The 12,507-nt window shown below is 32.9% G+C and overlaps 1 protein-coding gene across 6 annotated transcripts in view; it reads right to left on the reverse strand.

Moving 5' to 3' along the window:
• PDE10A (phosphodiesterase 10A) overlaps positions 1-12,507 on the reverse strand; it is a 394,590-nt gene that overhangs the window by 69,426 nt on the left and 312,657 nt on the right. For all 6 annotated transcript variants that reach the window (XR_012468598.1, XM_074188006.1, XM_074188008.1 and 3 more), the window contains 3 exons: positions 11,270-11,362; positions 4,523-4,709; positions 571-713 (listed from right to left, as the gene is read on the reverse strand). Coding sequence is in view for 5 of the 6 variants with exons in the window: in XM_074188006.1 (XP_074044107.1) it covers positions 571-713; positions 4,523-4,709; positions 11,270-11,362 (423 nt within the window). In the remaining variant the exon portion in view is untranslated. The remainder of the gene's footprint in view (positions 1-570; positions 714-4,522; positions 4,710-11,269; positions 11,363-12,507) is intronic.

Below are 12,507 nucleotides of genomic sequence, written 5' to 3' on the forward strand. Positions count from 1 at the left end.
CCATTCGGGGTCACAGAGTTCTCTGCCTTGTGGTCTAGTCAATGCTGCTTAGCTGTTCTTTTCTCCCCCCCCCCCCGCCACTATCCCTTCCTTTGTGTTGTAACTTCTTTAAATAAATTTTTGTTTTAGTTCCACCCTTGCTTTCCTGAATCTGAATAATGATTTCTCATAGGCAGAACCGAAATCAAGTAGCCAGTGGCTACACTATAACATTAACACTAAAATGAAATTGGGAATGACAAAATTTATTTTAAAACATTTTCAGTCAAGGATTGAGTGTTCATTCTTAGTCCCTTCAATTTTTTAGACAATGTTTTCATTAAAATAAAAAAGAAAATAGCTTCCTTTTTAAGGCTAGTCAGAATTTTCATAATCAGTGGGTGGGATACACTGCCATAAAAATATGTAATACACAATGTATAACCATTGTATTGTAAACTCAGTTCATATTTACTACATTAGTTTCAAACAAATTCAATTCACAATTGTCTATGACATGAAGGGAATGTGCTAGATGATGGTTCAAACTTTAAAAAAAAGAATGAATTTTATAAGTCCAAAAAAGCTCACAATTCAATTTCTTTGTGGAGGCTTGCAGGGACCGTGAGATGCATGAGGTTTTGCCATTCTTCTGCAGTACATATGCTGTGATAGGAAAGCTTTTCCATGGTTACTCGATAAATGCACTCTGAATGGCGAATTCTATGATACATCTGGAAGAACAATTTTAGGAAGAAATTAACACAGTTCCATAAATGCATTGCTCTGATCCTCATCTACAAAACATTTGTAATCATATTACAGAAACTCTTCAGAGAGATCACCTTGCAATTCTGTTTAAAATTTTACTATATTCTGTTTTATTATGTCCCCAAATATTAAAATTTATAGAAAGGAACAAGGTGTTAATAGGTCATAGTCCATGATGTCAGGAATTACAACATTAAGGGAAACACAAGTTAAACTTTTAAAGGGCAAAAGATTAAATAAAAGATAAGAGCTAAGGAGGAAACAACAGTAAGAACAATAATAATAATAACAAATCATCCTGATTTGAGAATAGTCATGGGAAAACATTGATGAAAGTGACATATACATGATCAATTTATTTTTTATTGCTACTTCATCATGTGTGTTGGGGAACTAAACTTAATGTATCACCTATGAAAACCTCATAGAGTTTATTCAGGGAAAATATGCAGTACAAAGTTTTAAGTTCCACTTAAGACATAGCAACTGCTTCACCAGTATTGTGTCCTAAATTCTTTAGAGAGATAACACTTATGGAAACATTTTTAAAAGATTAAAGTCAAGTACCAGGCTTCCTACCTTCATGACTCTCAGTAAAGAGCCCCTGAAGAACAAAAGCCTCAAAGTTTAATGTTCCTAAATATTGAAATCTTCAATATGATTCAACCCCAAATCATATTTATCCCTGAACTGTCTATGAATTATACTTATCATCTGAAAGAGTTCTCTGGAAAAGAAACAGAAGGAGTAAAGAATAAACACCAGTGTTTTCAAGAAGCAGAAAGGAGGAAAAAAAATTCACTAGCTCTAGAAGAACGGTCATTAACAATCAACTACTTTTGCAATAGGTTGAACATGCTAAGTTCTATGAGTCCCAATGTCCAGATCACATGTTCATTCACCGAGTCTCTTGGAGCAATTTTCTTTACCAGACTAATGCATTTAAGTAATTATTAAACCGGAGCAAAGGAATAACTGAATGATGGGTAGAGATCCCTATTACCATTAATTCATTGTTTAATGTAAAATTTGTATCCTGATCACCTTAGGCTTTACCTTCTACCTAATTCCTGGTCCAGTAAGAGAAAGGAAGTTCACCCTTTGCCCTCTGGATGAGAGGCAAGATATAAAAACAAGGGTTGGACTCCCACTCACAGCCACAGAGTTCTCTGGCCAGTGGTCCAGCCAATGCTGCTTAGCTTAGCTGTTCTCTTCTCTCTCTCTCTCTCTCTCTCTCTCTCTCTCTCTCTCTCTCTCTCTCTCTCTCTCCCTCCCTCCCTCCTCTCTTTCCTTATCCCTTCCTATGTGCTGTAACTTTTTTAAAATAAATTTTTGACTTGTTGAGAGTAGGATTAAGGAGGAGCTGCATAATTGTCTGTGATAAGTTGAATATTTATAAAAAAGGAAATTATCACATGCTCTGATGGGATTAGTAGATTAGTATGAGTGATGCTGGTCTCAGCTCAAAACTCTCCTAAAATGATCCTGGGAGCACCTACTCCTGATAATGTGTTTTTTAAATGAGAATAAGCTATTTCAAACTTTATAGTTGATAAGCAAAGCAAAGCAAAGATATCTGATGATGAATATATCTCAATTTACAGTGCAAAGTAGTATGTCACATTTCTGTCAAATATCATAAATCAGTTGATGCAAACATGACATTTAAGGAAAAGAATTTAGGGAGAGACAAAAAGAATTAAGATAAAGACATAAAAGGACTAACCTGCCCATTAATGTTACCTTGGAGGCATATTCAAATGACGAAAAATTCCCACCTTTTTGATTTATGAGAACCAATACAGGTCAGCTATGTTATTGAATCACTAGCTCCAATTCCCTTGCAAACTGACAAGTTTTGCCTCATAAGTGAGGCTGAGTCCTTTTTTTGCCTATTCTGTTATTTTTCATTTCAATTTATAAAGAAAGGCAAATGAATCAAAAATCTTCTATTGAAATCTCATATTTATATAGTGAATAAAAGTGTGTCTCTGGGTATATGTTAACTAAACAAATCAAGAAAAAATGAATTTTGCAGGTATTAACAAGTTAAAAGATTACTTAAAACTGACACCTCTTATAATAGCTTTCATACTAATCACTTAAGAGGTCTTTGTGTAAATGATGAAACAAAATATGAATCTTATGATTAAGTAATGAATTGTTAAAAAGCAAATGATAAACAGAACAATATTTTAACATATAAATAATAAGGTATATAACAACAGTACTTCCATATTGTCTTACTAAAGTATATAAAATTTACTCAAAGAGGGATGGAGGAATTGACTCCCACTTACTTCAGAAACAGGAGTCTAATGAAGCTGGAAAGGTTAAATATTTGTGCAAAGGTAAGTTTATACAATTAAGATTTAGCTAAAAAAACCTTGTTGATGGAGTTGTATAATCTTTCTCTGAAAGTGTTCTATATGGGAATGTCTTTGAAGACAAGATAATGCATCAGTTAGGATATATCTGTCTACATAATTTGAGATCCGCCAAGAAATTGCAGTAAAGCTTTATGTCTTCATTGTAGGAAAATAACCGAAGCTGAATCTAAACAAAGTCACAAGATCTACTTTATCTAGTAAAAACTGACTCAATTCTTTACCTAAATTAGTTAAGCCAATTATCTCATATATTACAGGTTAGTAGTTTTTCAGTCTTTTTTTTAAAATTCCTCTGCTAGTATCATATATACAAAATCTAAAACTTGCATTTCTTCAAAGTAAATTTGTTCAAGTGAAAATCTTAAGGAAAAAGAGCAACATTCTGGTAGTCAAGGTGAAAATTCTAAGTAAAAGCTATTGGCTATTAATAATCAATTAACAGATACTATGATCAGTTGTTATCTGGATAAGAATCACAAAAGATGACAAGAACTAGATGAATTGTGATCTCCTCAGCAGGAAGAATACCTATACATCATGAAATCAAAATTGCATCACTTCTAATCCTTCCTATTCTATTCTCTGCTGTCTGCATGTTCAAAAGAGAAATGAATGTTTCATGAAAAGTTTATCATATTCAACAATTTTTGTCAACCTGTTCTAGCTGATCCTTTGCTACTTGCCTCTAATATCTGCTCTTACTTTACCTTCGTTTTTTCCTCATCCACTTAACACACTTCTTCCTAAAATTCAATTTACTCAAATTCATTCAATTATTCCAATCTCACTTCCTAGGTAAAATATAATAACACATATTATTATCTAAAATTTACCCACAGTATTTAAGTTTAATCATTAATCTTTTTTGTCTTTTTAAAATATGATATTAAGATATGATATTGAATCTTTCCTAGGATAAGAAATTTTTCCTCAAAGTTGAAGCAGTAAAACATTTCTCCCCAAGAGGGCACCATAGCAACATCAAGTAGAATTCATTCTTTGACATTATAATGCTAATTATGATATGTTACTAAATTCTGGACATGTCTATTCAAATATTATTCACACAACTTAAGATTATGATCTAGACAATATTTAAATTGATTTTTTATCTTGAACTGTACATGAAGATAATTTATGGCTTTTTGCAAACTTCCCTTTTTTCTTAGTTTTTCATTCTTTTCTGGATATCTGAATAAAGTTAGAGAGATATGTTCAATTGAAGTAAATTTTCTAATCTTAATGCGATTATGAATTATATAAAACAATGAATCAATAATCAACTGGTAATACAATTGGCAAATATTTGAAAACTTTATTTCTATATTAGGCTTTTCAATAAATACTGAATTCAAGAAAATATTTTGAGAAAAGTTACTTACATTAGCACAGTGTAAGGCTAAAGCACAAAAGACTGCAAACATTTTAAAGTTGTTTTCATCTGTTTTGGAAAAGGCACTTCCACTTATTTTGTTCACCATCTGTACAACACCGATTACACTCCCTCGACTCACAATAGGCATACACAAAATATTCCGTGTGGTATAGCCTGTATAAAGATCAACTTCCCTGAGGAGTTGTGAAAAAAGACAGAAAATTATCTAATAAGTCTTAATTATTCCATTAAATAAAACTGCTATTTATACAAAAGAATTGAGAAAATATCAGCACTGAAGGAGGAAAGTAGAATCACCTAAATTGATAACAAAAACAAAAATATTCGTGGAAGTATAAACAAAGGCAAATGTATTAGATTCAGTACAAAAATAAACTTTACAATCCTAAGTATTTCATTAAATCTATTTTTATTTTTGTCAAAACAATGTTTCATTTTTTTGATACTTTTTTGGGTTTTTTTGTTTTGTTATAAAGCAAGGCAATGTGGTTGAGTGACTTGGCCAAGGTCACACAGCTATGTTTCATTTTTTAAGAGAGCTTTCTTTCTAGGGGGAAAAGTCAAATGTTAATCTGATGATATTTGTCCTTTGTTCTCAAAGACCACCATGACATGAAGGAGGTGATGCCATGACAAACAAATGAACTGGATAGAGTGAGGGAGCATTCTCCCAAGTCACCAGCCTCACTTTCTCTTCCAGAGTTATCTGGGTCCAGTGGCCAAGATATGAATCAGAACAACTGTAGATGGCCCTGGATATGAGGCAATCAGGTTTAAATGACTTGCCCAAGGACACACAGTGTCAGAAGTGTCAGTAGCTGGATTTGAACTCAGGTTATCCTGACTTCAAGGTTGGTGCTCAACCTCACTACACTATCTAGTTGCCCTACAAGTGCTTATCTACTCTAATTGTAGAGCTACATGTTAAGTCAGAAAGGAATTATATCATTTAAAGAAAAAGATGATAACACTTATGAAATAATGATTATACACCATATATATGCTGGGTGCTGAGGATACAACAGAAGTACAATGGGAGCTTCCATTTAATCAAAGGAATCAACATATATAAAAATTAAAGGCAGTTATGTTGGGGAAAATAATTGGAAGTTTAGAGGATTAGCTGAACTTTAAAGGAAACTGGGGATAGAAATATCTTCAAAGTCCTAAGGATAAATAATATAAAGACAAGGAGAGGAGAGATGCACTATAATGCATGAGAATCAGGCCAATTTTGGCTGTTAACATAGTGTGCATTAAGTGGAATAATTAATAATAATTAATAATAATCTCTAAAACAAAAAAGGTACAAAAAGTTACAAAGGTCCTTAAATTTCAAAGGAGTTCATTAATATTTTATCCTAGAGGTAAAAGAATGCCATTGGAGTTAATTGAATAGGCGAGTATCAAAGTCAGCATCAAGACTTGTACTTTAGAATACTGTCTCTAAGTAGAAGATGAACTGGAGAGACTTAAGTCAGAACAATTAGTGGACTACTGCAATAGTTTAGGAGAGAGACAATGAGGGCTAACCTTATTTTCTGGTAGGAATGGAGGTGAGAGATGTGGATATAGAAAAAGGACAAGATCCAGCAACTGATTGGATTTGTGGGGTAAGAATAAGTAGTTAAGAATACCATAGAGGCTGCAAATCTGGGATCCTGAGGGCCTTTAACAAAAATAGGGAAGGTAGGTGATTTCTGATATGTTTCTGAGTTGTTTTAAAACTTTTAATTTTGGGGTGTCTACTGCAATCTTATTTCAAACATCTATTAGGATGTTGGTAGTGGGAAAGTAGAATTTGAGAGAGACACACCAATAAGAAAGGAAAAAAAGTGATAAGATGACCTAGAACAAAAGTTCAGGGATAAGGGATATGTCAAGGATGATGACTAATAAGATTGAAAAAGGAAAGGCTAAATAGTAAGAAAGAGAGGGAAAGAGAAAGGGATGAAAGAGATAGACAGAATGAAGGGAAAAGAAAGAAGGAATAAGTGGGGGAAATATAATAAATCATAAAAAAGAGGGAGAGAAATGGGGAGATAGAAAAACATAGCAAAAATCCAAAGACAAGAGAGTATTTGGGGGGAAAGGGTAACAGAATCCAATGCTACAGGGAGTTTGATAGGAGTTTAAATTAAGTAAAGGCCACCAAATATGACAATCAAGATATCTTTGGTAATTTTGGAGAAAACAATTTCATTTGGGTGATGTTAAAAGCCAGACTGCAAAGTGTTAAGAAATAAGTAAGAAGAGATAGGAAAGGCAATGAATACAGGCAAAATTCTTCAAAAAATTAGTACCCCAGTTTTGCAAAAGTATGATATGTTTCTAAGGATATATCTAGAACAAAAGCCAGGACATAAATTTTGCCACTAAGTGCATAATTTCCTACTCAGCCATTTGGAGCTTCAGATACCCTATTGGTAAAATAGAGTAATAATCCCTGACAAAGATGTTGTATATATGTAGAATAAAACAATAGTATGACAAAACACTAAGAGCTAGGAGTGGTCTAAAAGGTCATCTAACCCAAATTCCTCATTTTACAACTGAGGTAACATGATCAGTAGGTGGTAAGGTCCTTATACAAATTTATAACTTACCCTCAACCAGTTAGGATGGGAATGTTTTTGTCTTTTTAAAAAATGAGTGTTTTCTTGTTAAATGACTTAATGCTTTAAGGATTCATGATTTCGTTGGTGTAAGTTCACTCCAAGCACCTATTCTTCTTAGCTTAGTTGGTCTTCACAAGTATTGCAGTCAAAATTCAATAGCCAGTCTTCTATTGATGAAACTCTTGAAATTTTCTAAATTGGTCACAGGCAAATAGAAATGCCAGGCAGTCATCAAATTTATTCTTGAAGTGAAAGCTTAATACTCATGCTCAAGGCAATGATCTGGTTTGAGAGAACCCAAATTCACCTCTGTGATATAAGGTATCAAATGTCAGACTAACAATTAAGTGGGGCTATAGCAAATCAAAATGTTAATCATTAAATTTGATTGAAGTTCCTTTTAGAGATCAAATTAAATTTGGATTAAAAATGACATGTGGCTAAGAGACTGAACTGCTTTTTAACATTGCCTTTTTTTTTAACTTTACAGATGTTACCCAACGGTAGTTTTAAAAACACATTATTTTCAATAGAATGTCATTAAGAGACAAAGTTCTGTGTTCATTTTTGTTTATAAAAATGCATGATAAGATAAAAGCTAGGTTTCTTGAAAGATTTTGGAACCTTGTCATTACTAGGCTTTGCAAAGCTTATTGCAATTAGCTTGATAGAAACTAGTAATCTACAAAATATTTAATGAGTTAACGATATGTGGCAGTCTCAGTGCAAAGCCAACAAGGATTAAATGAACATCTCAGCTTATCACTTACGACTTTTGTGAAAGATTTTCTGGAGGACAGGGATAGGAGTATAACAGGTTGGAAATGAATGCACTGATGGCCAAATATCCACAAGAGAGATGAAACAATACTTTAGAATCTGAAAGTCCTATTTTCTGATTACTAGATCTTTATTTGGGTTGTGCTTTTTATGTTTGTCTTTTTTTTCACAAGTTTCAAAAATTCCAATTCCAACAACAAAATCTTTACAAAGGACTTATACCATCTTGCCATCTACCTTGCTGTACTGCTTCTCCCTAGGTGGACTATTCCTTCTGATCCCTCTACAACTTATTTCTCAGTCTCCAGGGAAGTTAATGTCTTGTTTGGAGTTTCTGTCCAAAAGATGATTGGTCTTAACTGGGGAATGAGTGAGTGTAAATGTACTTAGCCCACTGAATCTAGATAAGCTCCCAGATAATGTTTCAATATTTGATCTATTCATCCAAATTATTCACTTAGACCATCGTATTATACGTATATTGTTCCTCTCTGTCCCAACTGTCTCCTCCCATTTTAACTCTTGCTGTGAACACAGTAATTAAATCAAGAGTTATTCATTACTTCTGGAAAGGATATGTCAATTTTCTGACCTTTGTGTCAATTCACCATATTTCTGATTTCTTATAAATGCATATAGATGCTTATTTAACTGAAATGCTCTAATAAATGTGCATATAAAATTTCTCAACTTCCAAAATGGATATTTAGTTGTCCACTTACATATTTTAGAAGACATACATTTTTAGAGAGGCAACATAGTAGCTGAAGGAGGCCTCAGTCAATATCAGTATTATTCAAGTCCTGCCCCCTAAGGATGTGATGTTAAATTCAAATAGAAGCAGAACACTGACTGCTGTCTGTGTATTGATTGAGAAAATTACTAACATTATTTCTGATGTACTGTGAATTTTTTAAAATTTTATTTTGTTAAATATGTTCCTATTATATTTTAATCCGGTTAACACTCTTAAAAGTGTTGTTGGTCAATATAATCTGCAGGTCAATATAACCTGTTTTGACAACTTTGTTCAATTGCACTGGCTATGTGACCCTAGGCAAAGTCCTTCACAACCTCCAAAGAAATGTCAAAGATTTCTTAGTCGTAGAAAAATTGTCAATTTGCTTTGATACAAGGAATTCCTAATTAGTAGTTCTCTACAACCATGAAATCAGACACAGCAACCATGAAATCAACACAGCAACTATCATTCCCCACAAAATAATTTAGAAAAAAATTAATTTATTTGAAAGTGAGGAAACAAAGTTTTTTATCTTAATAGTATTTTTCCAGTTTTATGTTGAGATAGTTTTCAACATTCATTTTTGCAAGATTTTTGACCTCATTCCCTTCTGTCTTCCCTCTCCAAAACAGCAACTGATCTGATATAGGTTATACTTGCACAATCATGTTAAACACTATTTCCATATTAGTCACATCATGAAAGAATCAGAACAATAAAGAAAAACCACAAGAAAGAAAAAAATTTTAAAAAGTAAAATAGTGTGCCAAAGCATTCAGATTCCATCATTCTTTCTTGGAATCTAGATGGTTTTTCCCCCAACACCAAGTCTTTTAGAATTGTCTTCAATCACTATATTACTGAAAAGAGCTAGGTCTATAATAGTTTAATATCACACAGTGCTGTTATTACTGTATACAAAGTTCTCCTGGGTTCTGGGAGCTTCACTCAACATCAGTTCATGTAAGTCTTTCCAGGGTTTTCTGAACTCCATTTCTTATAGAACAGTAATATTTTATTGCATTCACAGACCACAACTTGTTCAGCAGTTCCCCAATTCATGGTCTTCCCTTTGATTTCCAATTCTTTGACACTACAAAGAGAGCTGCTGTAAATATTTCTGAATATGTGTATCCTTTTCCCTTTTTTATAATCTCTTTAGGATAAATCTGGTGGTATTGCTGGATCAAAAGGCATGCTCAGTTTTATAAGCCTTCTAGATGTAGCTTCAAATTATTCTCCAAAATGCTTGGATCAATTCACAACTCCATCAACAATGCATTAATGTTCCAATTTTCCTACATCCCCTCCAACATTAACATTTCCCTTTTGTATCCTATCAGTCAATCTGAGATAGGTGCAAGGTGGTAGCTCAGGGTTGTTTGAATTTGCATTTCTCTCATCAATGGTGATTTAGAGCATTTTTCCATATAACTTCATCTGAAAACTGCCTGTTCATATCCTTTGATCCTTTAGCAACTGGAGGAATGACATAAATTTGACTCAGTTCTCTATATATTTTAGAATTGAAGCCTTTATCAGAAACACTGGCTATGAAAATTGATTCCCAGATTTTTCCTTTCATTCTAATATTGACTGTATTAGTTTTGATTTTTCAAAATCTTTCTAATACAATCAAACTTAACCATTTTTGCATTCCATAATGTTTCCTATCTTTTTTTGTCAATTTGCTTTGATAGAAGGAATTTCCTAATTAGTAGTTCTCTACGACCATGAAATCAGACACAGAACCATTATCCCCACAAAATAATTTAGGAAAAAAATTAAATTTATTTGAAATTTTGTTTGGTCATGAATTCTTCCCCTTTCTATGGTTCTGACAGGTCCATGTCCTCCTAAGTGGCTTATAACATCATCTTTATATCTAAAATCATGCATTCATTTTGGCCTTATCTTGGTATAGTAATATATATATATGTAGTAATAATTATATAATATGTACATATTATATATGTAATATATATAGTAACTCTTTCTAACTTGTTAAAAGGATATTCTTGCATCCTTCTCCTTTTGGAGAGTGATCTATTCCCAGAAACTGTAACTTTTATTAGAGAATAGTAAATAACATAAGTTCAGTCTGAATTTTCAAATGAACTTTTATGTGCCTTATCATCCCATTTTATGTGGCTTACCATTCCATTTATCAAGACTATTTAACAGTTTCAAAAAGACTTTAGTACATGCTAAGTTTGTTGTAGTTCTTTCATAACTGTAGCAATACATTACAGAATGATAGAGATGCTAAGTGGACAAAGAGCTAAACTCACAACTGAATGAAATTCTGTCTCAGACACCCTTTGGCCACATGATTCTGTGCCAGTTACCTAACTGTGCTCAGTCTCAGGCTCCTCATCTTTAATATTATCAGAGGATAATAACAGTACCTATTTCACAGTATTGGTGAAAAGATCAAATAAGATTCATGAGATTTTTAAAGTGTTATGCAAATATATTTTGCTGGCATAAACAATAGAAAAATTGAATGATTTTATATTATTTAGGTTATTGCCCATTTTTTGAATCATTAAAGAAGAAAAGTATCTGTGTCCTTCTAACAATCATTTCTTACCTGTTAAAACGTGGGTCTGCATAGGCATCTGGGATGTTAAGGACCTCCCCTGTTCTAGCCACCTGACCAGCTATTCCTTTATCAATTGAAAATCTGCATACAGATAAAAAAGAGGCAAATTAATTAATAAATGCACACTAAGTTTCAAAACATGTTATCAATATTTCAATTTTAAATTCATGTTTACTAAGGCTCTCAATCCTGTATTCCAATAATTTTTAAAATACCAAAAAATAGCAATTATTAGCAATTACTTCATAATTTTGTTATAGAAAATACAATGTATTAAAATGTTTTAAGTATCTTATATTGTAATATGATATTTGGTTACTTGTTTGAAGGATCACTGACAATAACATTTAACCTTTATCAAAGTTAGGTGGTATTTTTATATCACTTTCTAATAAGCTATTTCCACTACAATTTGCTGTTTACTTCTCTTCCCTTCGAAAAACAAGAATTATATGTTAAAAGGAGTTTCCTCTAAGTAACATAAAAATGTAAAGTTAGTGCAGAGTCATAAATCCAGTGGAAGTCCAATAAGTATTTCTATTTATTTATATATTGTCTCCCCCATGACAATGTCAGTTCTCTAAGGCAAGGGCATGTTTTTGCTTTTCTTTGTATGACCACAGTTCAGCTTAGTGCTTGGCACTTAGGATGTGCTTAATAAGTAACTGATGACTGCCAGCCTGATAGATTTATGACCAAAAAGTCATCCAAGCCAGGTTCTCTCATCTCTGTCAATGGAGAGCAGAGCATTCTAATGGCATCTAAAGATATCAGATGTGCTCATTTGTAATTTTGGTGAGTAGAAAAGGACAATTTCAAAATGCACAGCACCATAAATTGCATGTTAAATTACACTGAATTCAGAGCTCATGGCTGTCCCTCCCATTCACAGCAAGTCCTTCACATGACTTCCTCCTCCTCACCAAACCTGGAACCAAGAAAGGTATTACAAGGTCACTGTGCCAAGCCTCTTTCTGAACAGGCACTAATTGTGCAGAAATTCACACCATCCAGCAAGAACTTCTCCAACTGAGTACTGGTCTGAGTATATGAGAAAATGAACTAGATGACCATTACTTCCATTTTCTTTCTATCATTCATTACAAATTCTTCAAGATACATAACTAATTCTCACTTATATTTGGAAAGGAACAACCTAGGACCATGATAGACTTGCATGAAAACTAATGAGAGAAATCCTTAAGGAATTTGAAACAGAATAATTT

The sequence above is a fragment of the Macrotis lagotis genome, chromosome 5 (assembly GCF_037893015.1).
Source record: "Macrotis lagotis isolate mMagLag1 chromosome 5, bilby.v1.9.chrom.fasta, whole genome shotgun sequence".
Lineage (NCBI taxonomy): Eukaryota > Metazoa > Chordata > Mammalia > Peramelemorphia > Peramelidae > Macrotis > Macrotis lagotis.